General features: G+C 39.8%; 1 protein-coding gene across 1 annotated transcript in view; it reads left to right on the top strand.

Moving 5' to 3' along the window:
• Window positions 1-5,715: 5,715 nt before the first annotated feature.
• Window positions 5,716-26,029, top strand: part of LOC119732106 (protein dispatched homolog 3-like) — a 52,673-nt gene continuing 32,359 nt past the window's right edge. Inside the window, exons 1-3 of the mRNA XM_038205497.1 lie at window positions 5,716-5,913; window positions 23,789-24,914; window positions 25,746-25,892. Coding sequence (XP_038061425.1) covers window positions 23,880-24,914; window positions 25,746-25,892 — 1,182 coding nt within the window. The 5' untranslated portion in view covers window positions 5,716-5,913; window positions 23,789-23,879. The remainder of the gene's footprint in view (window positions 5,914-23,788; window positions 24,915-25,745; window positions 25,893-26,029) is intronic.

Below are 26,029 nucleotides of genomic sequence, written 5' to 3'. Positions count from 1 at the left end.
GAAATCGCGCTTTCATGAAGTGTTAAGCACATGGAACAGTTCATGACATGAAACATGCGTTACACTCGTGCAGCGCAGATTAGCATTAGCCATACGGCTGTTTTATGTACGACCGTCAGAAAAACCGGGTGACGTTTTCAGGTGTGTTTTTAATCAGGCATGAGCAAAATCTGAATTTCTGAGGGCGACAGAGCAAGGGCGCCCTCATTGTGGCCAGATTTTGTTGTTGAATTTCAGTGACGTTGAATGACCAAAGTTTCTACGCATGCGTATCACGGTGGAACAAATGAGGGCACGATGAGGGCGCTGTTTGCAAGCTGTCTATACAAATATCAGACACGATTTGTTTGAAAGCATGGCGGAGTCCCCAAAAAAACAATCACTCAAAAAGTGTACTTCATTATGAAAATAATTTGCAGACCGACTTGTTATCGTCACTTCACTGTGAACGACCGTTTCATGTTAGCTAAGCATTCAAGTATATAAGCATTCAAACATAAAAGACAACTAAGAATTATTGTTTTAACAAACGGAACTCCAAGACGACTGTTTGGTGTATCAAAGCTGATTTTGTTTTACTGCTTCAACCTAAATAACGTCCACATGCAACAGCCACCTGCTTTATCACTCCAAGTAACAGTTGAAGATTAGCGGGTAAATTTCCCTCTTGTTTACCCGTCAACCCGAAGCATTTCCAGCTTCCTCACCGGTTCCTCATCGCTCACTCCGCGTGGACACTCTTTTTATAGTGAAATCCGATCGTCAGGTCTAGCCAAAAACCCCGACAAACGCGGAATTACCAGGCACGTGCCAATTTGTCAACATTTTCTCCCGCCCCAAAAAGACGACATCGCGCCTCGTCTGTCGTCTGAAACCCATTCATGTGTGGCGGTCTCTATCCCTGTAACACGTCATAGCCAGCCTGGTTTTCCGAAAGCCATAAATTTTTACGTTACCATGAAAGTCTGACAACAGATATCGTCTGTTTCTGTTTTGTACACACTTTCAGATAAGCGCAGCAACTACGTTTCAAGGCATGCATTTGATCATTTGCATTTTATCCCAAAAGTAACCTACCGAATTGTCAAAAACAGCTCACTTGGATTAAAGAGCATACTGGTACTAAACACCCTGTGAAATTATTCCGTCTGGCGTGCTGTCATTTAGAAGAAATTAAGAAATGTAGGTGATTTCCAACTATCAGTCAATTGACTGATTTTGTTTTTAAATATAGAGTGCTTTCGTTATCAAAAAGGTTGTGCATGGTTTTTCACTGTTTTCTCGATAAGTGTACTATTCACTGAGCTGAAACTTTAACAAGTTAGGTTTGCTACATTTCTTTTTAGATTTTGAAAGGTGCTATTAATGAATACCGTCGAACAAAATGCACGAAAAGCAAATGTCTTGACTTTCATAGGACATGAATGGTTGATACTACGTCATCTCCTTTTTCCTCTCATTAATATTCTCCATGGGTAAAAGAAAAAGACTGGTACCTTGTTCTCCAAACAAGCTTCAGCCACGGTATTCAGGGAACCAGACAATAATGCCTGCCCGAGCGTTGAACCAAAATTCTCGACTTGTCATTAAAGGCCAAAGATTTACCTTTTTTGTCTGAGCAGAATTACTATTCCGGCGGGAAAAATAATTCCACAAGATCATCTTAGGCGCCCATTCGCAGGCATCACAAATTAAAACCGAATCGAGAAGCGACGTCAATAACTGACCGTTTCGAATGCGCTTGATCTGTTGCCATGGCAACTAATTAATCCTCTTGTTATGAAGTCGATGACGGGCATTCACAAATCGACGATAATTGTCTTGAATAATTCTAAAGGAGCGAGAAGAAAGATAAAAAACAAGATGCTGCCGTTGACCTTCGAAAAATAACTGCTCGTAGTTAGTGCGAGTGCAGCTCGACCCCTCACGCCAAAAGGGTGTAACTTCAATTTTGGCCTTTTTGAAATCATGTAATTTCTTGGGTTATTGGGGGCGCTGTTTCCATTAAACGAACCCTCCAGTCCACACGGCCTTCCGTTTCAAAGATAGCAGGGCGTATCTCGTGCAAAAAAACGTGCTTGTTTGGTTCAGTTTCTTTGACAAAAGTGTGTATACTGAGATACACCCTGTTTTGTGCTAGATGTGACCAGATGTGACAAGGCAAAAGGGCGTAACTATAAAAAAAGACAACATTTTGCCATGTTATTTGGCACTGTGTTATACGCATCGTAGAAATGCAACAATAGTGCATTTGGATATGCTTTCTCAAGATACACCATTTGCCAACTTAATCCTTTTAATCATGTTTGTGCTACTTCATGGTAAAAATGGTGTAACTGTTTTCAAATTGCCTCAATCCAAAACTCAGTAAAGACAAGAAACTGAAATGTGTACTGTTTATTAACAACATTATTCACAAAATTGTTTTAATTGATGGTCAAATACAATAAATAGAAGACATTGAACTTTCAAACTGATTTTTCTTGCAATGTTAGCTTGCTCATAGTACGAGATTGTGACTGCTATAGTCTTTGAAATTAAAATTGTGTGATCTAATGAATAGACCTTATACATAGAGCGCCCTCACTGGGGTAGATCGGTGCTCCTCTGTGATGTGCATGAGCATAGACACTATATGAGGGCGCTCTATTCAAAGGTCAATGTCGGGAGGCAATTTTTTCTGCAACAAGAAAAGTCAATAACCGTAATGCGCATGCGTAAGTCGGTGAGGAAATGGTTCTCAAACTTTACTGTCCTTTATAAAGCAAAAATCATCCGGAGCCAAATAAATCATGAAAAAAGATGAAATTTATTTCAACGAGGAAGAGGCCTACATGATGTGATTAAACACATCACGTGATATGTTCCACGCATGCGTGTTAAGGTAAAATGACTTTACTGACCTGCAGAAGAAAAGAAATGGCTGCTGGGATAACGGATCTGCGCCATACGAAACAGCCTCTTTCAATTGCTATAATCCCAGCACTTTAAAATTGCTCAGGAGCGGTCATTGATATTCCATCTACAGCCTATTTCTAATCTCGTACTTCCTTCTTAGCCTCGCCGAGTCAGGAAAATAATGGCCGTCAATTCCGCGCCGAATTACCGGTAAATGGCGATTAAATTAAGTTTTTCCGTTGTCGGCATTCAGTTCCTATAGCTCTATGGTATTCAACACTGCAGTCTACCCACGGATTTTATTCCCTGTAGCGTTGGTGAATAGAAAAATACCGTACTGTTTCCTTCAAGTACTTTGAGATTGAAAGAATTATGCAGTAATAATGGTTTAAAAGTGCAGTGCAGAAGATTATAATTGTAGTTGGTGCTGCATAATTTGTCAAAGAACAGGATCTTCTTTTTGCTTTTCGATAATTTTTTTGATCCATTTTAAGCTTCGTTTTCGTGACAACAGATTTTTTTATTTTTCTGATGAACAAAATTGGCTCGATTTATCGTTGCAGGCCTGCTCCTGTGCACAAACAAACATACAAACACATACGATGAATTTAAACGAAATTTTTTTGAACTTCATTATATCAAAATAAAATTGCAGGATAGCTGTCTTTTGGTTGTCATCGTGTACGCAATGCGCCTTGCAACTTTCCTTGCAGTTCCATTCACAAATAATTCACAAGTACATGTGAGGTACGAAATAGGAAACACAAAATAACAGGACCTTTTTAATGAAATCCTGCATGTTTTGAACTTGCATAATATAGGACATGATATCCCAAGTAATGAGCTTGCTTTTAGTACAAGAATCATTGTGTATCACTGTGTTTTGTAAATGGCGCCCTCTATAGCGGGAAGAAAAACTTGCCAATCTGCTGATACATTCTACGACATAGTCCTTATGGACACGCTAACTCATGAATTAAATGATGCATTGAATTGAATTGAGGCCAGATGATTGGCCATGACAAATAGAGAAAATAAACAGAATATTGAGACAAAATATTGTTTTTTCTTTCCATAGATAGTGTCGTGTGTCAAAACCAAGAAAACATTGCGAATCTGCAGTCACAGTACAAACAGAACATTAGGCCAAAAAAAAAAGGCTCCGGTTTCTGGTATGCGCGCGCGTCGCCGTAGCCATGCGCGTCGGCAAAATGAAAAAGTTTTTTTTTCAATGAAAGATGATGTCTCAAAACCGCCAAACTCACTGGTTTGACTGGAATCCTGCTGCTGCACAATTTTAACGTGTTTTTAGATGGGGTTATGATCGAGAATAAGCTTTATGTGGCCTCTCTGGACTCCCATATATTTGCACTAAGTTTAGTCGGGCACCATTTGCAGTCATCAGTCGACATTTGAAGCAAAAAAGTCGGGTAAAAAAAAAAAAAAAGCCGCGTCGCCGCACCACTTTTTGGACAAGCTCCATACCAGAAACCGGAGACTTTTTTTTCTGGCCTTAGCCTTACTTTTACACAGAAACGACAGTCCTTGTAGACACGCAAACTCAAAAATTAAATGATGCATTGAATTGAATTGTGGCCAGATGATTGGCCATGAAAAATAGACAGAATATTGAGACAAAATGTTGTTTTTCTTTCCATAAAGGCAAAATAAAAAAAAAAACATGTTTAGCGTCCTGCCTCTTTGACAAAAAGGAAGGAGGAGGCCCTTTTTTTTTTTTTTTTTCTTTTCAAAATGGCCGCCCGACACATTTTTCAAGACAACGCGGCCGGGCTATTTTTCAAGATGGTTACCAGCTTTTTTCAAAATGGCCGCCACTTGGACTCATTGACTGTTTCCACAGCTTTATACACGGTATAAAAGTCTAAAAATACGATTTCTTTCGTCAGAGATCGTTAAAATTTATCAATTTTTGTCTTTAAAAAAAAAAAAAAAAAAAAAAAAAAAGGAGGCGGCCTCTAAAAAGGAAGCGGGCGGGGACGCTAAACATGTTTTTTTTTTTACTTCGCCTAACAGTGTTTTGTGTCAGCACGGAGAAAAACTCGCTAACATCCATCACAGTCCAATCAGAACACTATACTTTTGCACAGAAACGACACAGCCCTTATGGACACGGTAACTCATTAATTAAATAATGCATTGAATTGAATTTCAGCTAGTAGATTGGTCATGACAAATAGAACAAACACACAAAATATCGAGACTACAAAGTGTTGTTTACTTCGTACATTTTTATTGTTTCACACCGCCGTGGGAAAAAGGATAGCGTGCGTGTCTCCGGCGCGAAGTCGCATTTAAGTAAAAACATTTAAACACAAACACTCGCTTGGGCCAATAACTAAAGCAACTGTTGTATTAAATAGAAATTGCTTGTGAGGTTTTAAAAATTTTTAATTACATATATCAGGAAGAATTGTCAACTAATAAAAATTAATAAATAAAGGCCGAAGTGTCTTTAGCGCGATTTAGGCCTATATTATTTTCTTGACGGGAATGCTTTGTTGAGTGGACAATAACTCAAGAAATATTAGTTGTATTTACTTGGATTTTCGTTCATAACTGCTTTTGATGTATAAAAGACGTTTGTGAAACATTGAGAATGATTCAGCATTTAAGTTGATATAAAGCGTACCAATTTCACGGTATCAACGCTCAGTGATGATATCAAATGAATAATGTATTTAGGGTCGCCCATTAAAGTGTTATAGCGCCCTCTTTCCGTTCACCGTTGGGAATGCAGCGCGCCCTCTATAGTTTCAAGCAGCACAGCTGGTCAATCAAAACACTATTGACCTTGAAATGACCTTATTTAGAATGTAGGCCTATTGCGACTGACGAGATTCATCCGGTTCAAAGAAAGAGCAAGAGTTCGCCTCAAAAAAGGCCAATTTTTTTGCTGTGTTTAGAAAGTCACTTGAGACAAACAGATTCGTAGATGAGGAATAGTTCAGACAACTCCCTGGGCTGAATCGAAGGACGAAAAGAAGCGAATTGATGGTGAGAAATTTGTGTGAAGTTTTACTGTGTCAATTCTAAATTGTTTCATTGTTTACATAATTTTCATTTTTCATTTCATATATTCCATATTTCTCAAAAAAGATAAAGTTAAAGTAGATTCATAAAATAGGTAGGCCCTTAGGTAACATGAGTAATTTTGGAAAAAATTCCATACTGGATCACCACTTTCTTTAAAATTAATTTTCGAGTGCCAAAAGTTGCATGCTAGTTGCAACTCTCACCCTCTCCTTTCCTTTATTCCTATTTATTAATCAGTCACTTACTTCATTGAGATTCAAACCTCGGACTCTTGCTCGAAACACGAGACCGCTAGGCCACGCACGATCGCTGTTGCAATAATCAATCTTTGGACGTATTTGAAGTAGCCACTGAAATAAACTAAATATTCATGAGAAAATAAATATTCATAATGACGTATTGGCCGGCACATGCGACGTCATGGTTGTCGATGTCATGCGTATAACGTACCGCTGTCTTTCAGCCACTTCAATCAGTTTTGACCGGCTGCTTCAACTTAGTTCTGCACGACGAGTGCATCCAAAATGTGTTCTAAAAACACATTTTGCCTAATTTTTTGTTTGTTAGTTTACACAGCTTCCTGGATTCCTCTTGGGTGAAATCACAAGGTGAGGTAAAAATTGATGTGTTTAGCGGCAGGTAAAGTGGTGACCTAGTATGGACATTTTCTCAGACAGAGCATCCTGACTATGGCGATTCTGTAGTGTAGGGCCCCGTTTTGTTTCGATCAAATTAGAATCAAGACACTTTTTATTACTAAAAAATGACGTTGTCAACCTAAGGCAGACTTGTCTCGATATAATGACACATTAATTTTTGAACAGTTTCTTGTGGTAGAAATTACGATTTTCCTACGCGGTTTACGGGCCGGTTGGTGCCATGCAGCGCGACTTGCGTGGCCATCTTTATTTTCATGTTGTGTTTTGTCGTTGTTATTGTCATTTTACCCCAAATTCAAAATCCTGCCCTTTATCTATGACATATCCTCGACCCTCCATTATCTGCGCAGTTGACGCTTGCATACAGGCGCGCGTTGTCACACACAAATTGAAGGTAAATGCGCAGAAAAAGGACCGCGTAGCTTTAGGGGGTCTGTGTTCTTAATTATGTTCTTAATGTCGCCAACTAGTTTGGTAGGTTGATTAATTGAAAAGTGGATTTTGTTCCCTTACCGTACCTCCATGCTTATACGAACCTTTGACTTGACTTTTTAGGACATGTTATCTCTTTCTGATGGCCAATAGGTCACTGAAGGGAAAAACAAACAGTGTCCATGAACGACATAGGTCCCCCCCCCCCCACCCCTCATTTCCCCTGGAATCTGTACAGCAATACCTTATTATATTGTCTAACAATGACCATGAAATTGGTTTTGAACAGCATCCCAATTGAAAGATGGCGTCCAACCATCTCCCCCACCCTCTCCCCCCCCCCCCCCAACCCCCACTATTTGATCTGACGAAGGCAGGGTGTCCGGTGAAAAACCTGTCTACCTTTTAGCACGGATGAAATTGGGCGCTCTTCCACATAGCATCCAGCCCCCCTCCCCAACCCCTTCCCCCCCCCCCCCCCCCAAACTCGCCCTCCTTGGATGAGAACCCTGCCACAGATGTCCATGTTTGGAATTCTTTCCAATTAAATCAGTTACATCCAACAAAAAGTTTGAATGTTTGTCTGCCTGTTTTTTAATCAACTTTTAAACATTGTTAATTTACAAGCATCAAAGTGCATCTTCAATCTTTGTGTGTCATTCTCGCCCATGTTGTCTGCCGATTTTGACGTTTTTACAAAACTCATATTAACCCTAAAAATTAACTGTGGTAGGTACATGTGGAATATAGAATTCTTATTTGATTGCCGTACAGTTGTTGACGGCATTGGACATTCGGCCTGTACCTGTTTCTATTAACTACAGTCAGTCCGACAGTTCCGGATCATCGACAGTTCCGGATCACTTGATTTAATAAAAATTAATTCAACTTTAAATAACCAAACTTTTTTTCAGGATTTTTCTTTTCATCAGTTTGAAGGTCTATCATTTTGCAATTGTCGGGGAAAAGAAATTTTGGAAATCGCTCAAACATTACCCACAATCCAGTTTGGTAAAATATCCACTTGTTTTGTAACTGGCCTACAAAAGGAAGTGTGTAAAGGCAAAAATCTGGTTTTCTATGGAACTTAGTCAACATAATTTAAGGAAATAAATTCTTGTAAGGAAATAATCTCAAGTATCACTGAGTAATAATGATTTGGGCATTTGAATTACAAAATTAATTGCCGTATTCGCCGAAAGACTTTAAAAGTCTTTCATCCCCGCGTGAGACAGCCATGCACATGATGCAGTTTTGTGTGCAGATTTAATACATGATAAAGGTGTGACACACGATGCACGCGTTGAGCGCGCTGTGAATGATGAATTTATGCACGTGTACCAGGTAGCGCAGCGTGGGTAAACCGGAACTGTCAAAAGTGATCCGCAACTGTCGGGTTCAATCCTGTACAAAAGCCAGAATTTATTTCCGTTTAAGTTGAGTCTGTGTGAATGTGTGTTTGGGAGTTATTAAAAACTCTGTTTAAGACAGGTTGGAGTCTGGATGGGTAATTATCAGCACTCCAGACTCCAACCAGTCCTAAACAGAGTGTTTAATACCGACCAAGCACATATTTATTCCCATTCATACCTTTTCGGTAAAAAAACAAAAACAAATCTTTTCAGTCCAAAACTCAAAACAAGTAAAATACTAGACGTTGCCACCATTTTTTCCCCACAATTTACTTCAAGTTTTATGAAACACCCCTCTGACTATGATATGGAATGTCCCTACAGTTCCGTACCTTATAAGGATATTGGTACGCGTGTCGCGAGTACTGCAACATGTCGCGCAAAACGCAGCTTGGCTGGTGTAGTGTGAATTTCGGACCATGAAATACTGATTCACTGATAGTATTGCGCATGCATACGTGAGGAATGTGAACGTTCAACCAATGAAATGTTAAAAAGCACCAGATTTCATGGGAGTCCAAATTTCATGTGACACAAGAAAAGTGTTTAAGACCAGCTAGCCATGTCTTTATCATCCGTGTAAGACTGGTCTCATGACGGGCTCTCGACCAATAGGAATGGGTAAATTGTATTAGGTATTTATGAATATGAAATGTGTCACTCAGACACGGAAACTTTGAACATAAACGGTTGCACAGTGGTTTGTATAAAAAATGATCAGGAACTGTTGCATTAATGTAAATTTAGTAAACGGAGGAGTCAAAAACAACCTTCAGCAAACTAAAAGTTTACTAAAACAAAATTGGCGTATTGCAAAAGTTGCATGTACAATGTATGCCATAATAACAGCAACATCCGTCTGCCAAATATTCACTGCCATTGAATATATGACCAAGGTGAAACGCGCCAGAAAATGTCCCAGAAACTAGTTCACCCCCAGAACACAAAGGGTTGGGTGTAGCACAAAAGAACATGAAGGTACCAGTCTGTACCAATGCTCGGTTTCCAGAAATCTGCGTCTGCCCCGCACCCCTTTCGTTGCTGTATTCATGCTGAATTTCTTTGGCTGTTGTATGGGGATTAGGGCCTATATGTGTTCACCACTACAGAGGAACATGAGTACTTTTATGTAATGTATGGCCATAGCTTGCTGAGGAGAATAACATAAAAATTCATTTTTGAAATAGAAAATACAGCTTAGGCCATTCAACATTGATTTTTAAGCTTTTCATCACTTAAGATTGAAAAACATCGGTCAGGAGGGGAATTTATATTTTATATTTTATAAATTCAACTTCTTCACATTCAAAGTGAATTGAAGGGATAACATCAGATTAACCTAAAAGAAGACCAACAAACATGAAAACTACTTAATATTGAGAACCAGTCAGCTGTTAAAATGACCTAGGGTTTGTGTCTAGAATTTAGAAAGGGTGATGAACCTCACAGTTTATAGACTAGGTTTGTTTATACGATGACATATTGCAATAGCATAATAAATTCTGCATGGTGCCTGGAGCATTGTTGTATCAATTACACATCAACCCGTAATGGTACCCAACTATACGATGACGTACATGCATTAAAGGGAAAATACAACATTTGCAAACATCAAAAATTAAAACTACCAAATCATGTTGAAATACCTTGCTGGACTGTGTTAGTGAATGACAGTGTAAAGCATCCTGTAAAATCATGGCACCTGGTATACTGTCATTTTCAAGAAAAGTGGTATTTTTGTATCAATTTCCAACGCTGGTCGGCCGACCAGCGTTGGAAAAATCTGGCTTTTTTCCAAATACTGGCCCCAATTGACCATCGCACTTCTTTGCAATCGATTACACACCTATGAACGGGTACAAGCCAGCTAGACTGGTTCCCTGACCTTACAATTCCCCAATGTATGTAAACTGCTCTGTTTCTTCTTATATGGAGTCAGGGAACCAGACTACAGGAAAATGATTGTTTTTCTTGGTTTTTATAGCATTTTCGAACCCAAAAACCTCATAAAAGTCAGTGTAACTATATTTGCTATATATTTCCAACCCCCCAATTCCATCCATTTCTGAAAATTACAGCAAAAGCCAATGATGTATATTCCCTTTAACACTATGATTTTGCGCGATGTAAACAGTAGGCCTATTAGTGGGGGGGCCAATGTACTTCCGTTGGCATTTCATGTTAATTTATGGCAACCATTATAAATGTAATCTTATGAGTCCTGAGAACAAGAAAATTGATGTTGCCATTTTTTCCATTGACCTTTAGTGACCTTGACCTGAGGTCAAAGTTCATGGGTCATTTTCACCTAAAATTTGCCTTTCGGAAGGGTTTGCGAAGATTTTCGAGGCAAGTGAGCACATATTGTATTTGGTTGAGAGTTTATCCATTATAATAAATGTTATTATTAATGTATTTATGGGTTTTCCTGAAGAAAACATGGGAAAATGCCCCCCCCATGACCTCGGCCATCGAGTGACGAAAAATTATGAAACTCGGTACATGCATAGAACAACTTAACATGAACAAACCCAAGAAATTTCATGACTATGGGTCAAAGGGTTTTGGAATTACGGCTAATTAATTATTCATAAGCACGTATGGTAATTCAAATGTGTACACTACGTATATGGGGAAATTCAGTTTTGACGGAGGGTAGCGCCGAAAATATTTCGCTGCGCGGCAACCTGTGGTTCGAATTTTATGTTTTTGGTATCAAAAGATGTGCAAGACTCGAGGCTAAAAAGTAAGGACAGCTCAGGCCGCGAAATAAATAACTTTTCAAGAGTATCGCGGAAAAAGTTGAAAGGGGGAAAATCTGCCCCCCCCCCCTTTTAGGGCCAAAATATGACCAACCCTTTAGTGCCTGGCATTTAAATATGAAATGTTGTAAAGTGTCCTCTGCAGTACCGCACTCACACAGGGTGTTTGTCGGTTGAGGAAAATCCCCACTTCTTCATGGTGCGTTTGGTGCGAGCCACTTCAGAGCGGTGGTGATTTAAGCACCTCCAGGTCTTCCATCCTAATGCCACCGCCACAATCCACAAAACAGCCAAAGCCACGCATAATTATCGGGATTTAATAGCCACAGCAGCATCATTGGCTATCATTCCAGCACAGACGTCGACGCTTTTGAATCGCTGGCGGAAGCAAGTCAACTGAGCCTTATTCACAATCAGGCATGCAACTTTTCCTCAGATCAGCTGATTTCCTCTTTTTTTATTCTCATTTCTGCCATTCAAAATTGAAAATCACTGTACAAAGTCTTCTGAATTTAGGAATTTCCTCTTTTTTGGTGAGTTTACAGTTGCATGCCTGCACAATGCGAAACTGTCGAAGTTTTTCCACAGTGGAGGCTGGAGATAAAGTTTCAACCCTACTCTAGCCCTTGTGAGCCACAACATTGCCTCACTTAGCAACAAGATGGTCCTTGACCCCATTCCAAAGACCTGACATCGCCGTATTGGAATCAAAGTGACTGCTGCTGTCTCTTCGCAACAATTCCATTCCACCGCTGTTTCAACTTCCAACTGTGAAGGCTTCACCAAAGAGCTCAAACACCATCTAGCTGACATTGATCCAACCCCTGATAACTATGACACCGGTTTGTTGATGTGGTGGTGCAAGAACATCCCTAGGGGCTGCCGCACTGATTACATCCCAGGCTTAGCATACCGTAGTGCTGAACTTTACAGGATATAGAAATGCATGTATGAAAATGACTCTCTTGCTGTCGATACCATCTCATCTGGGGAGCAATTAATAACAGCCATATCAGAACAGCTTCAAAGCTTGTGGCAAACCCTTGTGGTAACCACCAATATGGCCAAGAAGCCAATATGGCCTCCAAGCCTGGAGCATAATATTAAAAAAAAGCTCAGCCAAGTGAACATCATTGTAACATCACCACCAACCAAATAGCCCACAACAACTGCTATGTAAATGGTAAAGTGCCAAGTTCTCCTAATAAGCGACCGAAAGCCAAGCTCCGCCAGAAAGACCCCGCCATCGACCTAATTGGCTTCATCAAATCCTTCTCTGCTAATGAACTTGCGACTGGCATAAATGAAGAACAGGAAATCAACCAAACTGGATAACATTTTCACCAAAGAACTTAAACATCTTGGACCAAACGCCTCAAATTGGTTACTCCAGCTCATCAACACCTGCCTCGCCACACAAACAATAACTAAAGTGTGGCAAAAGTCGAAGGTCATCGCCCTCCTAAAACCCGGGAAAGACCCAATGCATGTCAAAACTTATCGTCCCAAAGTCACACATTCAAGTTGCTGGAATATTTCCTCCTCAACCTTCTTGCCTCTTCATTGAGAAAAAACTGATACAGGAACAGGCAGGCAGGCTTCCGTCCCAGCAAATCTACAACAGGAGAGCTTCTAAACCTCACTCAGTACATTAAGGACTGCTTCCATCAGAAAAAAAATAGATCACCGGCGCTGTCTTTGTTGATCTTACAGCTGCTTTTGACAGTGTTAACCGTTGCTGACTCCTTCAGAAGATCCTGGACATGACGGCAGACCTGACCCTTACCCAGTTATCGGTGTTCTACTGAAGAACCATCGTTTCTTTGTAGTATTCAAGGGCAGAGTAGAGTACGTCTTCAAAGGAACGGTCCCCCAAGGGAAGACGTTGACCGATGCTCTTGACCAGTCACAGCAGTGCTACACTGTGAGTCACCTGAAAGCGATCAATCCTGCTATTAAGACCCAAGTGTGTGCCTCCTGGGTTGACCAGGCTGGTGGCGTCTCCCCCACTACATGAGATGCATCATCAAGCCTGCAGAAGCCTTACCTACAGGATCCAATGCAGGATGGAAGACCTGGAGGTGCTTAAATCACCTCCGCTCTGGAGTGGCTCGCACCAAAAGAAGTGGGGATTTTCCTCAACCGACAAACACCCTGTGTGAGTGCGGTACTGCAGAGGACACTTTACAACATTTCATATTTAGATGCTAGGCACTAAAATAAAAGGGTTGGTCATATTTTGGCCCTAAAAGGGGGGGGGGGGGGATTTTCCCTCTTTCAACTTTTTCCGCGATACTCTTGAAAAAATTATTTATTTCATGGCCTGAGCTGTCCTGACTTTTTAGCCTCGAGTCTTGCACATCTTTTGATACCAAAAACATAAAATTCGAACCACAGGTTGCCGCGCAGCGAAATATTTTCGGCGCTACCCTCCGTCAAAACTGAATTTCCCCATATACGTAGTGTACACAGTTGAATTACCATACGTGCTTATGAATAATTAATTAGCCGTAATTCCAAAACCTCTTTGACCCATAGTCATGAAATTTCGTGAGTTTGTTCATGTTATGTTGTTCTATGCATGTACCGAGTTTCATAATTTTTCGTCACTCGATGGTCGAGGTCATGGGGGGGGGGGGGGCGGAATCTGCGTGAGATGGTCAAAACAACCCGGCTTTTTTCAGGCAAAAGTGACATTTTCCCATGTTTTCTTCAGGAAAACCCATAAATACATTAATAATAACATTTATTATAACGGAGAAACTCTCAACCAAATACAATATGTGCTCACTTGCCTCGAAAATCTTCGCAAACCCTTCCGAAAGGCAAATTTTAGGTGAAAATGACCCATGAACTTTGACCTCAGGTCAAGGTCACTAAAGGTCAATGGAAAAAATGGCAACATCAATTTTCTTGTTCTCAGGACTCATAATATTACATTTATAATGGTTGCCATAAATTAACATGAAATTTCGACGGGAACCCCAAATCTACACATTGGCCCCCCTACTATATATGTCGTGCACAATGTTTGCGTGCAAATCAGTGCGACTGTGCCAGTGGATTTGGTGAGAAACTTGTCTGGAAAATACACTTTTTTTGAGGAAAAAAACTCACTTTCACAAAAAAAATGTTAAGTATTTTTAAAAATCAGGGCGGGAATGAAAATTGAGGTGGGTTTTCATTTCTAATAAATCAGCACCACATTTTTTGCCAATTCAGTGTTAAAATTGTTCAACAGACAAGTTTGTTCGATAATTTCAGTTGACACCACTACGTAGGCCTATGTATTCATGATACATACACAGGAAATAGACGTATCATGAGCATTATTTGGTTAAAATAACATTTTATAATTTCCTGAAATAAAAAAGAAACATTTTTGAAACGGAAAATAATCTTTACAATAAATGCATACTTGAGCAAATTATAGTATCGAAATTATAATAAAGATTTTTGAAAAGTCATTTTGAATTCACTATTCGGTTCAGAAACCAGCCTAAAAAAATCAGGTCTTTTATTTTGTTGTGACACAGGCTAAAGAAAATAGCTTTTTTAAGCATCCCCTAATTTGCTCAACTACATCTGATTGAACCACCTTCACTCAGTGGTCTTGGTTCATGAAAAGCCTGCCCATTCCACTGATCAGAAAGGCCATTCTTTGGTCACTGTGACATAAAATTGGGCTCGTCTGATTGTTGAAGCTTTACCCCTTGTTAACTACATCTGACATATTACTTTCACTGATTCATCAGGTTAGTACTTTTTACTCCCTACCTCAGAGTATAGTTTCTACTTTCACAAATTGTGTCTCAATATTAGGAAGGGTCATGAAAGTTTGGTCACATGAGCACCTGAAAATGTGTGCAGGTCTTCACTTACATGTATAAGCAAACATGGTCACTCCCAAAGAGTTAAAACACACATCACGTCTTGTTCGTTACTGGCCAGCACATTTGAATGCATGAAGTTTACTCGTTGCTACATTGTACATGTACAATGAGTAAACTTCATTCATGTGTTCAAATGTGCTGGCCAGTAACGAACAAGACGTGATGTGTGTTTTAACTCTTTGGGAGTGACCATGTTTGCATAAGTGTAGACGTGCATACATTGTCTAGTACACACATCATGTGTGCACGTAAGTACACCTGTTTTTCTATGCCCAAGCCGATCGCCTGTATATGGCCCATCATGCTTCACTTCACAATATAATCAATCATCTGAATACTGTATTATTTATGTTTGCATTTGAAGATGAAAATTGTCAGGGCTGCGCTGTATAGAAAAACCGAGTTTGAGTCTAGTCGCATGCTGTGAGGCCTACATGTACATTAAAGTACAAGTTATATTTGCGAAAAGGTTTGCATACTACACGGAAATATTCCAAATCATGAGTTTCAGTGCAATATGAATGCAATCATATTATAATTTTTCCCAACGCCCATCTTGATTGTGATGTATATTTTTGTATGACATGAATAAATATTAATAAATAATACTAACAATTGCAGTCAGGGCATACAAAACAAATGCAGTAATTTTCAGGGTCCATGCAATGAATTTTTTCGAGGAACATATTTTGTGCAACCTTCTACTCCTCTTAAGTGCGTGAAAACTATTTGACATCCCTTTTTGGTAAACTTTATTGCAAAGTGCACTTCTTTAGACATTTAAAATGTCCGTGCTTTTCTGGACAACTGAGCGTGATTTGCTGTGATGTCATTTCAGGAAGACACTGTTCAACTTGCTTTTCAAACAAATTTTTAACAACAGTAGAAAATTGGTTTTCATCTAACCAACTATTTTCTAATTGTGCAGGAGGAAAATAATATTGACTTACAAAACCAACGATATCTCTGGTTTGCATTGATGGATTTTCTTGATATTTTCTCCAATTATAAACAACACCATCTATAGGCTTTAAAATGATATAAAATTTGATTAGCTAGTTTGACCATCTTTTGAGCAAATCAGCGACTTCTTCATGCACAATGTTTATTGGGACACACTGTACATGCTCACTACAGAATGTATGTTTTGTGTGAACTAACACCTTTAGAGGAAGTGAATGCCAGAAAGTACTCGAAAGAAAATATTTTTGCAAAAAAAAAGTCAAATGCAATATAATCAGATTATAAATACAGCCCTCCTGTTTCCTGTCGTGAAAGGAAATGAGGTATTAGGACAAATATTTCCGCAACAAAGGACCAGAGCAGCCAACCATACGAGTTTGAGGAACAATAATGAAATAATCGAGAGTATCGCAGAGTTGAGTTGACTTTTTCAGAAAAGGAAGCAACAGAACGGTGAGTCTCAGTTTTGCTTTTAGTAACAGGGCCAAATTCAGTGGGAATATTTCAAAGTAAACTTATTTTCTAACCCGCAAGATCTGTGGTTTGAACCTACCGGTATGTCCATTTTCATCAAATATTTGTGTTGGTTAGGATTTTGAAGGGAAAACACTAGTTACGAGATCCTAAGTGTCTTCCATCCACACAGCGTGATAAATATTCATGTTAGGGGTAAGGGTGCGTGATGTGATTGGTTAAAATACGATGTATGCTGCAAAAAACAGGTACATGTACGCGGCTTGGGACTGGGGTAATTAATTGAGAGGGTCTACCCGTGTAGAAAATCAAAAAATTGACAGCCAACCCATGTATAAACTGTGATAAGTGTGAGCGCCGCACCTGGCCTTCTCAGGTTCAATTCGGGCGATTCACAATGCAGTGGGCCACCAAGAGTTTGCCATGGAGAGTCCATTTTTCATATTTCTGGTCGACAAAACATGGCCCATTTGAACGAGTGTCAGTAGACAACTTGAGCTAACTTGTTATAGAATGGGGCATAGCGTTCTGCCGCCTTACAAAAAAAAAACCATATTGATAAAAAGAAAAGAAAAGGGCAAAACAAACATGCTTGATGCTTGATGTGTAGACTCCTAAAAAGCACATTGCTTGTCCAAGGAGAAACTTATACTCGAATCATACGCTTGCGAAACTACTGACTGGAAAAACTAACAATTTCAAATGAATTTGTCGAACATCTCCCACAATGCACTGGGGAAAATGAACTCTCTGTGGCAAACTCTTGGTGGCGTACTGCATTGTGAATCGCCCGAATTGGTCCAGTTTTCCTCATAGCGAGCCCATGTTGATTTCAACACGACTAGACGAGACCTTGTAATTCCCTGTAATACATGTCTGTCACTTTGTTTGCCCAGATTTTCCCCTAAAGCGTCCCTAAGGTCATCCTCCTTTGACTGTGTTCTTAGCAAATCTCTGACACCACGGCCACATTTCAAAGCTCGTCCTTGGGTGACCCTAATCTTAAGTCATCCCTACAATGCTGCAATCTCAACTCTTCCTTTTATTCTCAATTTGAGTATATTTGATCGTCAGGCAAGGTGTCCGAAAAACCTGTAAACAAAAAACACAAGTGTACGAACCTCGTCCTTGCATTATGTCAGTATACAGTGTAAAACTGTGGAGTAGAAAGGTGTAAGGTTTTTAAAAGAAATCAAATTTGGCAGAACAGGGGCAAGTCAGGAGAAGTTTGAAATACTGATCGGAATTTACCATCTTGGAACATATTTGCCATTTTGGTAAGTGTTTGTGATTTTATTTTTTTTCAGTGTTAGGCAATATAGGTATTATTGGGTTGTTGTTTTACTATTTGCCGAGGCGATTTTTCGGGTCTTTTTATGAAATGCGTCATGTTTTACCATATTTGGCAGTTGTGGGTCGTGTCTTCAAAAAAAGTTCCAAACAATGACCAGCTGTAGATTATTAAAAAAACTACCATTATAGACGTTTGGTAAGCCTTTTTTTGGGGGGGGGAGTGGCTTGTACTAGATAGAGATGGTTCACAACTGTTTCCAAATTTAGTTTTTTAGGTTATTTTGTTGAATTTCTCTCAGCAGCTATTTTAATTTCCACATTTTCTTTGCTATGTCACGCTTAGAAAGTTGAACATCATTTCCGTTCAGTTTATATTTTGTTGTCATTTCCTTCAGTTGTTTTTTTTGTGTACACCGTCCTCTTTCAGACTACATAGTTGCCGTGTTTGTTGTCGCTCGACATCAATGCACTAATTTGAAAATACATGTACGTAGCACCCAAAATAACAATCACTGGAAAGTGTATTTCATAAGCTACTTTTAGATGAAAAAAATTACTTAAATTGCTCAATCCGTTCAAAGAATATCACCATTTAAACGCAATGACCCTAAAACCTCTTTCGTCCAAGAATGCGATTTCAAGAATCCTTGTCACAAATTGTCCTCAAACATCACAATTGCTGGTGATGTTTGAATCTCAGTTCAAAAGTAAAACATATTCAACAAAGTTCTTTTGAAGGCCCGTCTTTTGAAAAAAAATGGATTTTATAAATCATATTGTTTGCCTGAGCAGGGTTGTTAATAAAGATATTGTGTGCTACAGTTGTTGAAACAGGTTTTTTTTGTCATTTTCTTTGTTGTTCCAAACAGTCATAACACAAAATAAATTGCTATTTTTTGGACGAAACAGATTTTAGGGTCATTGCATATATTTTTTGAATGGATTGAGCAATTTCAGTAATTTTTTCATCTAAAAGTAGCTTATGTAATTGGCTTTGCAGTCACTATTATTTGTGGTGCTAGATATTTTTTTAGATATGAAATATATTTTTGGGGGTTTGGGTTCCGCTTTTGTGACTCATCCTTTACTTCTTTGAAATTGAGACACTTCATGAAAAGGAAACAAAAATTGCAAGCATAATAAACAATTGATTCTGCGAAGAGGAAATTGCATTACCTGTGCACGTACTATAACTCGTTTCTGCTGTAGAAATTTCTTATCAGTCACTCACACAAACAAGACATTTATTTAAAGAAAAAAATATCAGTTTCTCTGTTGGGTGTCCAGCCAATTTTATTGCCTGGCTTAATCTAATCAGCATAAAATACAACATACATAAAAACAAAAGTACAATGTTCTTACTTTCATATAACATTTGTTAATACAGGAAGCTAGACCTTAACTCTTTTTTGCACCAGCCAGCCAGGCTACTGAAACTACTAAAACAGCCCGCGGGCAGTTTCCACTGGCCCACATTTTTTTGCTTTTATAGAGTCTCATAATAACCAACAATGTGAATACATGCAAAACGTGTACATCCTCAGGCAATCTTGTCATTGTTTTTAATAAACAGATCTAATAATTTAACCCTAAACAGTTAATAAAGTTAGACACAAATTGATACAGGTTTGCTTTCTGAATTTAATGATTTATTTCTTCCTGTCCTTTCATCTTTGCCGTAGCCCAATAATTGTTTGACTTGCCAGCCGGGCTACTTAAGGAATAATTTGACTAGCCCGTCGCTGTTTTGACTTAGCATTTGGCTAGCGGGCTACCGCTAAAGTCGAACCCTGATAAAAGAAATGTATAGATTTCATTTTTGCCCTTTTTAGAAACTTGAAAAAAACATGAAAAAAAAGTAAAACTGCTGCAAACTGCTTACTGACTGGATGGACCTGAAATATATAAATCTTAAAATTAATGTGGCCTGACGTTGCGAACTTAGCAAGTTCTTCTTCAGAGGCTAAAACAGAAAAGAAACTTGGGCTTTTATCAAGTCCAGAAAATCTACACTGACCCAGTTCAGTACTTCACTACATCCCTGGCCTGACAATGACCGTACAGTCAAAGATAACAATTCTGACGTGTCCAGACACAATTTCCTGCGAGTGACCACTTGACCGTCACCAGCGACAAAGTCATTTTCATGGTCATAGTAGATTCGCAGTGACCTCCTGTAACAGTCGTTCACTATCCCATTTCAAATTGTTCAATGTATGTACCTTTATAATTGTCAGGTAATTTCTTGTACAATTGACTGATTTGACTCCTAAAATAAATGTAGGTGTGCAGTGTGACTAAATGCAGAAATGTATTTTAATTTCCACATACACCAATAAAATGTGGTGCTTGTATACAGTGGAACGCTGCTATAACGAACATCGCTGGATCCACAGAAACTGTTCGTAATAGCGATCGTTCGGTATAGCGATTTTAAGCTGCTGGTGCTCCGGTACTCACTTTTCAATAAATAACGCCCTTCAGAACTTCACCCTGCATGCCCTGGTAGTTACTGAAAGACGACTTTGAACATGTGCCGCCTTTGGAATTATTTAGATACACAGTTTTTGAGCTTACTACCTACAGCAATGGGTGGCTTTCCCCTTCTATTCCTTGGGGAAATAATAGCCACTTGTCACTCTTCTGTTGACATTTTTCAACAACAATGTGCGGTACGTTTTGTACACAAAAATCGGGAGCCAAAGACGATGTTCGATGTAGCCGAATTATTTTTCGGTATAGTGGTGTTCAGTTTGGCGACATTCCACTGTAGCGCTTTATACCAAAGGTCTCAAAGCACTTCACAATTATTACCCCTGATCATCAGGCCATGAACCCAGTTTTTGCAGCAGCTGGAGATCAGCGCATTATGGTCTCTACCTTCACAGGTACCCATTTATACTCCTGTGTGGAGAGAGGCAATTGTAGTAAAGTGTCTTGCCCAAGAACACAAGCACCATGTTCCTGTCAGGGTTTGATCCCACGTACCACGGCGTGTGAGTCTACAGACATACCAGTACATCGTATACTGTGTACTGTATCACATGGTTCACAGAGAGAAATCCTTCATTTATTGTGGTTACCTTGAAAAACAAAGTTGCAAGTTTTCACTTCTGGAAAATTCTGAAAAGTGGGATATGGACATGCTTTTAATATAGCAAATACACATGTAGTGATCTCACTATACATACATACTGGTGTATGGCTACTTTTCCCCCCCCCCCCCCCCCCCCCCCCCCGAATCCATGTGCTAAATGGAACATTTAGAATTCCCCACATCCAAATATTGGTGCGCAATGCTTGAAAATTATGTATAATATAACACTGAAAACTTGATTTGTGCTATTATTACTGTGTTGCATACTGCACTAAAAAACACACTGCAAAAACTTCCTCAAACACAGGAAAGCTCCCCACCCTGAAACGTGCCTAAATCCGCCATTTTGCATTTCCTCCAAACCTGTATGATATCCCATGTATTATGAGAAACTTCAGTATTTTATCAAAAGTGTTTACGTAGATCTATAGAGGAAGTTGTGTGCCAGGTCCTTCACACTCCAACATTTCCTGAACTTAGATTATTAACCTTAAAAAATACCGGCCTCAAACTCTATAAAAAAAGACTACGTCAGGGTCACACAGCGACATTGTCTGGCATTGCCGTGTCACTGAATCCTTGCAGAGAATTTCTATATAAAGGGGCAAGTTTGGTGCGTTTCAATTCTTTTGATTGTGATGTCAACATTCGCACCAGGAATGTGAACCATGCAGGAACAATGTCGGGCTTCAGAATTTAGAGCAACAATTCAGAAAAGTTTTATGACAAGGCTGGCCTACTTTTGAAAGGACTGAGAATTCAATCCTTGGTGTCGCTGCGGACTTATCCACCTGTGAGAAAGGAGTTACATGTATGTAAGTGGTACCTGACTTGGCTGGTTCTATGCAGGGTTCGACCTTAGCGGTAGCCCGCTAGCCAAATGCGAATAAAAACAACGGCGGGCTAAAAACCATTCTCTAAGTAGCCTGCCTGGCGAGTCAAAATTATTGAGATAAGGCATGAAACTTTTAGGTTTTTTAAAGCCGGTCTTAGAAAAATAATAATCTGACACTGACGTGCATTCAGCTTGTTACATGCCATTGCGCACCGAATGTTGCACCGAAATCGCGAGCGTATATATTAAAGGAAGAACATGGACTGGCACTGTGTTTTGGTACCGAAAATACAGGACACAGACGCCGTATTTTTATGAATGATCATGTCGCCATAGCGCTTTCTAGTTACTCTGGCAATAAGCCAAGCATGAACGCATCGGGGGCACTCGTTAAAAAACCGCAGCCTACTATACATATATAATCTGTTCAAATTTTACATCGTAGAAATGTCGCGAAAACATTCACATAGCCTTATCTCTCTTTCTCTGCATTTTCTCCTTATTTGTACATGTATATATTTCGAGGTCATAACGCCGGTACTTGTGCTGATAACGTGTGGCCGCGCCAGTTATCATGGCAGTCCATGCCCACTGACACCCCTCGGTACTGTCCCCCATGGACAGTGTTGGGTAGTATCTGTTCATGACGGTCGACCATTCATGACTGCCACATTTTCTCCTCATATTTTTATCTCTTTGAGGGTTCAGTTTTGAAAGCATTTGGGTCGCAAATGAAAAAGGGACCACAAACGAAAACGGGATGTGAATACATTAATCACCGTAAAAAAATACATATATTAATAATGGAAAATAATAATTATTTTTTTATTTTATGGTTGATTTAAATTTATTAATAAATGATCTATTTAATTTATTAATAACGTTAATCAATTTGTGTCTGTTTTAATTCACTTTTATTAGTATATGTTTGTTGAAAACACTGACAAGATTGCCTTAGGATACACTTATATGCACATTGTTGTTTATGATATTCTGGTGCTTTCTATTGTGGACTAGTGAAAAGGCCCACAGGCTAGATAAGAGTCTGGTTCACTAGTCCGGCTGGCTAGTCACAAAAAAGTTAAAGGCAAACCCTTGTGTACAAATCCGAGTCCAGATTATTCAAATCGGTAATTGAATTCGACGTACACGCATTTTGGGCCGAGGATGCAAGAAATGTTCCCGCATGTGCGATACCAGCACACTACACGTAACCCGGGATGTCGACAGTATGCAGCACATACAGCGGTCGTACTCAGCAGCATACATGTAGGCGAACTAAACCTGGCCAATTACGGACTTGATTTCACTTAGCCAGCCAATGCCAGCAAGTGATTTGAAATTCACTATATACTGTATACATGCACATGTACATTGTAAAGTAAATTATTCCATAAGTAATTGTGTGTGTCATATTCATAAGTGGATAGCTTTTAAATTTCTAGAATAATCGCAACTCAAAGATAACGCAAGGACTGTAAGCGCATGTACATGTATGCAGCTTCGTTAATAATATAATGGAACTGTAATTTAATCTAACTCAGTGGTTAATACACGTAAAAGTGATTGAATGTGTGGACTTTAACCCGGCAACGCTCAGGTTTTCCTGTCCCTAGTTGTCATGGTAACGCCTATCTGTATGCAGATGTTACACGGTAGGGCTCCGTAATATAGAGGGCATTTATCAAAGCGCCACACCCTCGGCTGAAACGGAAGAAGATTTCACCGAATCAGTCCGTTATTTCGGTTCTGTGAATTCTGAATTGTGTACCATTTCAGTACCTGACGTATTTTATAAGTTAAGGAGAAACGTGTACAATGTAAGTATTTTTGAAGTGTGCGTACATTGTAATTTGCACTTCAAATTGTTCAGAAATTATTTTGACAATAACTTTGTAAATCATTAATTTTTCCCTGTGTCGTTGTTTTCATACATTGTACATATTACAGTTACATATAATTTGAAAGATTTTATTCAGATTTCATTTTTTTTAACCATTTCTGTTCTTGTTACAGACACTTCCAGGATAGAACGTAGAGGCAGACACGTGTGTGGTCATACCCCACGCCAGAACCCACACCACACCCCTAAGCACACCTGTCCACCATGTCAGGCCAGCTGTGTTTCCTGACCCGTAACGGGCCTTTCAGCGAGAGCCTAGACGACGAGGTCACCTTCTCGACCCAAACTGACCGCGAGGACAGCGAGGTTGACAATCAACCAGACGCGGACAATCTTCCCTTTGACTCGGATCCGCTGATCCAGAGTTTCCCCGCCTCCCCGCCAGTAAGTAACTTTCAGCGACTCACCAACGGCGCTCCGAAGAACTTCAGTTTTCAGAGCAGTCCTGGAGAAAGTAGCACTTCGTCCGAGGGAAGTTTTAGCAGTCAGGAATCTCTGATTGAAATTGTCCCGTTGGGTCAGCCGTGGCGTGCCCTGGGCCGCTGTTTCAACAGTACTATCGTCAGCATTGTGGTGCTGTTCCTCGTCACTGCAGTGTCGCTATCTCTAGCCGGGATCAGTGTGTTTGTCGTAGGGCCCACGCCGTACTTCGACAAGTCCCTGAATGCCTTCCAGATCCCCAACCACATCTCCACCAAGCGGCAGCTGGCCTTCGACGCAGCCAGAACCGACGATTTTCACAACTTACGCAAACGGAGCCTCGACTTTCAAAACCTTGGCCTGGACATCAGCTTTCTCAAGCCACACAAAACCGATTCTGAAATTGACATACTTTCCAGCAGTATTCAAAACTCGTTGCTGGACAACGCAATACCAGATGATGTATTTAGACCTGGAAAACTGAACTTCAACCTTATCACAAAGAGGCAGCATCAGGAAACCGGCGAGTTCGGAATGACTCACAACCGAAACCGGAGATCAAGCAGCCGAGTTCGAAGGAAGAAGTACAAGATGGTGATCGTCTACAAGGCGCTGGGGGAAGACAAGAATATCTTCACGGAGGAACGACTGCGGACCATACACAAGGTTGAGATGGACATCATGAGACATCCAAACTTTACGGATTTCTGCTCCCGCGACAGCCGCTCCCTCAGTGACCCAGCCTTGAGGCCTTTCAAATACTGCTCACCAATGATCTCACTCATGGGCTATTTCTACCCATCTGTTGACAATGAGAAGGTAAAAAGAAATCCTTAAAAGTTATGTTTAAAGGTAATAAACATCATTTGCAAACATCAACAAACAAAACTACGAAATGATTATGAAATACCTTACTGGACTGCAAGTGATAGTCTCAAGCATCCTGTGAAATCATGGCCCCTGGTGTGCTGTCATTTTCAAGAAAAGTTGAATTTTGGTGTCGATTTCCAACTATGGTCGGCCGACCATCATTGGGAAAAAAAACCTGACTTTCTTCTTCAAATACTGCCTCCCAATATACCAAATTTAGTTAGTCCACATTTTGTTTGCAATCGATTACACATACATGAACCAGGTGTAAGCCAGCTAGACCGGTTCCCCGACCAGACGATTTCCCGACGTCTGTAAATTGCTCTGTTTCGTTTGAAGAAGGGTCAGAGAACCAGACTACAAGAACAGCATGTTTTTGTTCTTGGTTTTTCCAGCAGCTATGAACACAAAAATTTAAACAGGTAATACATTTGCTAAACAATACTAACATACTAATTACATAGGTGTGTTTTCAATTGCAAACAAAATGTGGACTAACTAAATATGGTAAATTGGGGGCAGTGTTTGAAAAAACGCTGGTCAGCTGACCAGCATTGGAAATTGATACAAAAATAGTATTTTTCTTGAAAATGTCAGCACACAAGGTGCCATGATTTTACAGGACTGTCATTCACTAACAGTCCAGTAAGGTATTTCATAATAATTTAGTAGTTTTGTTTTTTGATGTTTGCAAATATTGCATATTCCCTTTAAAGCAACAACAGAACTGATTGTGTGCCATTTTCTAATTCTCTGTCTTTCTCTTTTGTTTGAATGAAGATCGTTTACGACGGCATGGGAAATAATCTGGCCGACATCAATGGCACCCTGGCCCTAGCCCGAGCCGCGCTAAAGAGCAAATTCTATTGGTTCGTGGATACTCAGATGAGCTCCAACAGTGTCACCAGTAAATTATTGCGAAGCGAGGTAAGATGAGGTAGGCCTAGTAGAGCTGGTCCTACAGTGCACACAATTCTATTCCATTGATTCCGAATGGCTATGCACTGGAAGTCTTTTCGGGGGGAGGGGGTTCTAATGGTTACGGTGTACGACTCATGTGCTGT

Source organism: Patiria miniata, unplaced genomic scaffold, assembly GCF_015706575.1.
Source record: "Patiria miniata isolate m_02_andy unplaced genomic scaffold, ASM1570657v1 HiC_scaffold_24, whole genome shotgun sequence".
In the NCBI taxonomy this organism is placed as follows: Eukaryota; Metazoa; Echinodermata; class Asteroidea; order Valvatida; family Asterinidae; genus Patiria; species Patiria miniata.
This window is presented reverse-complemented; position numbering and strand designations above follow the sequence as displayed.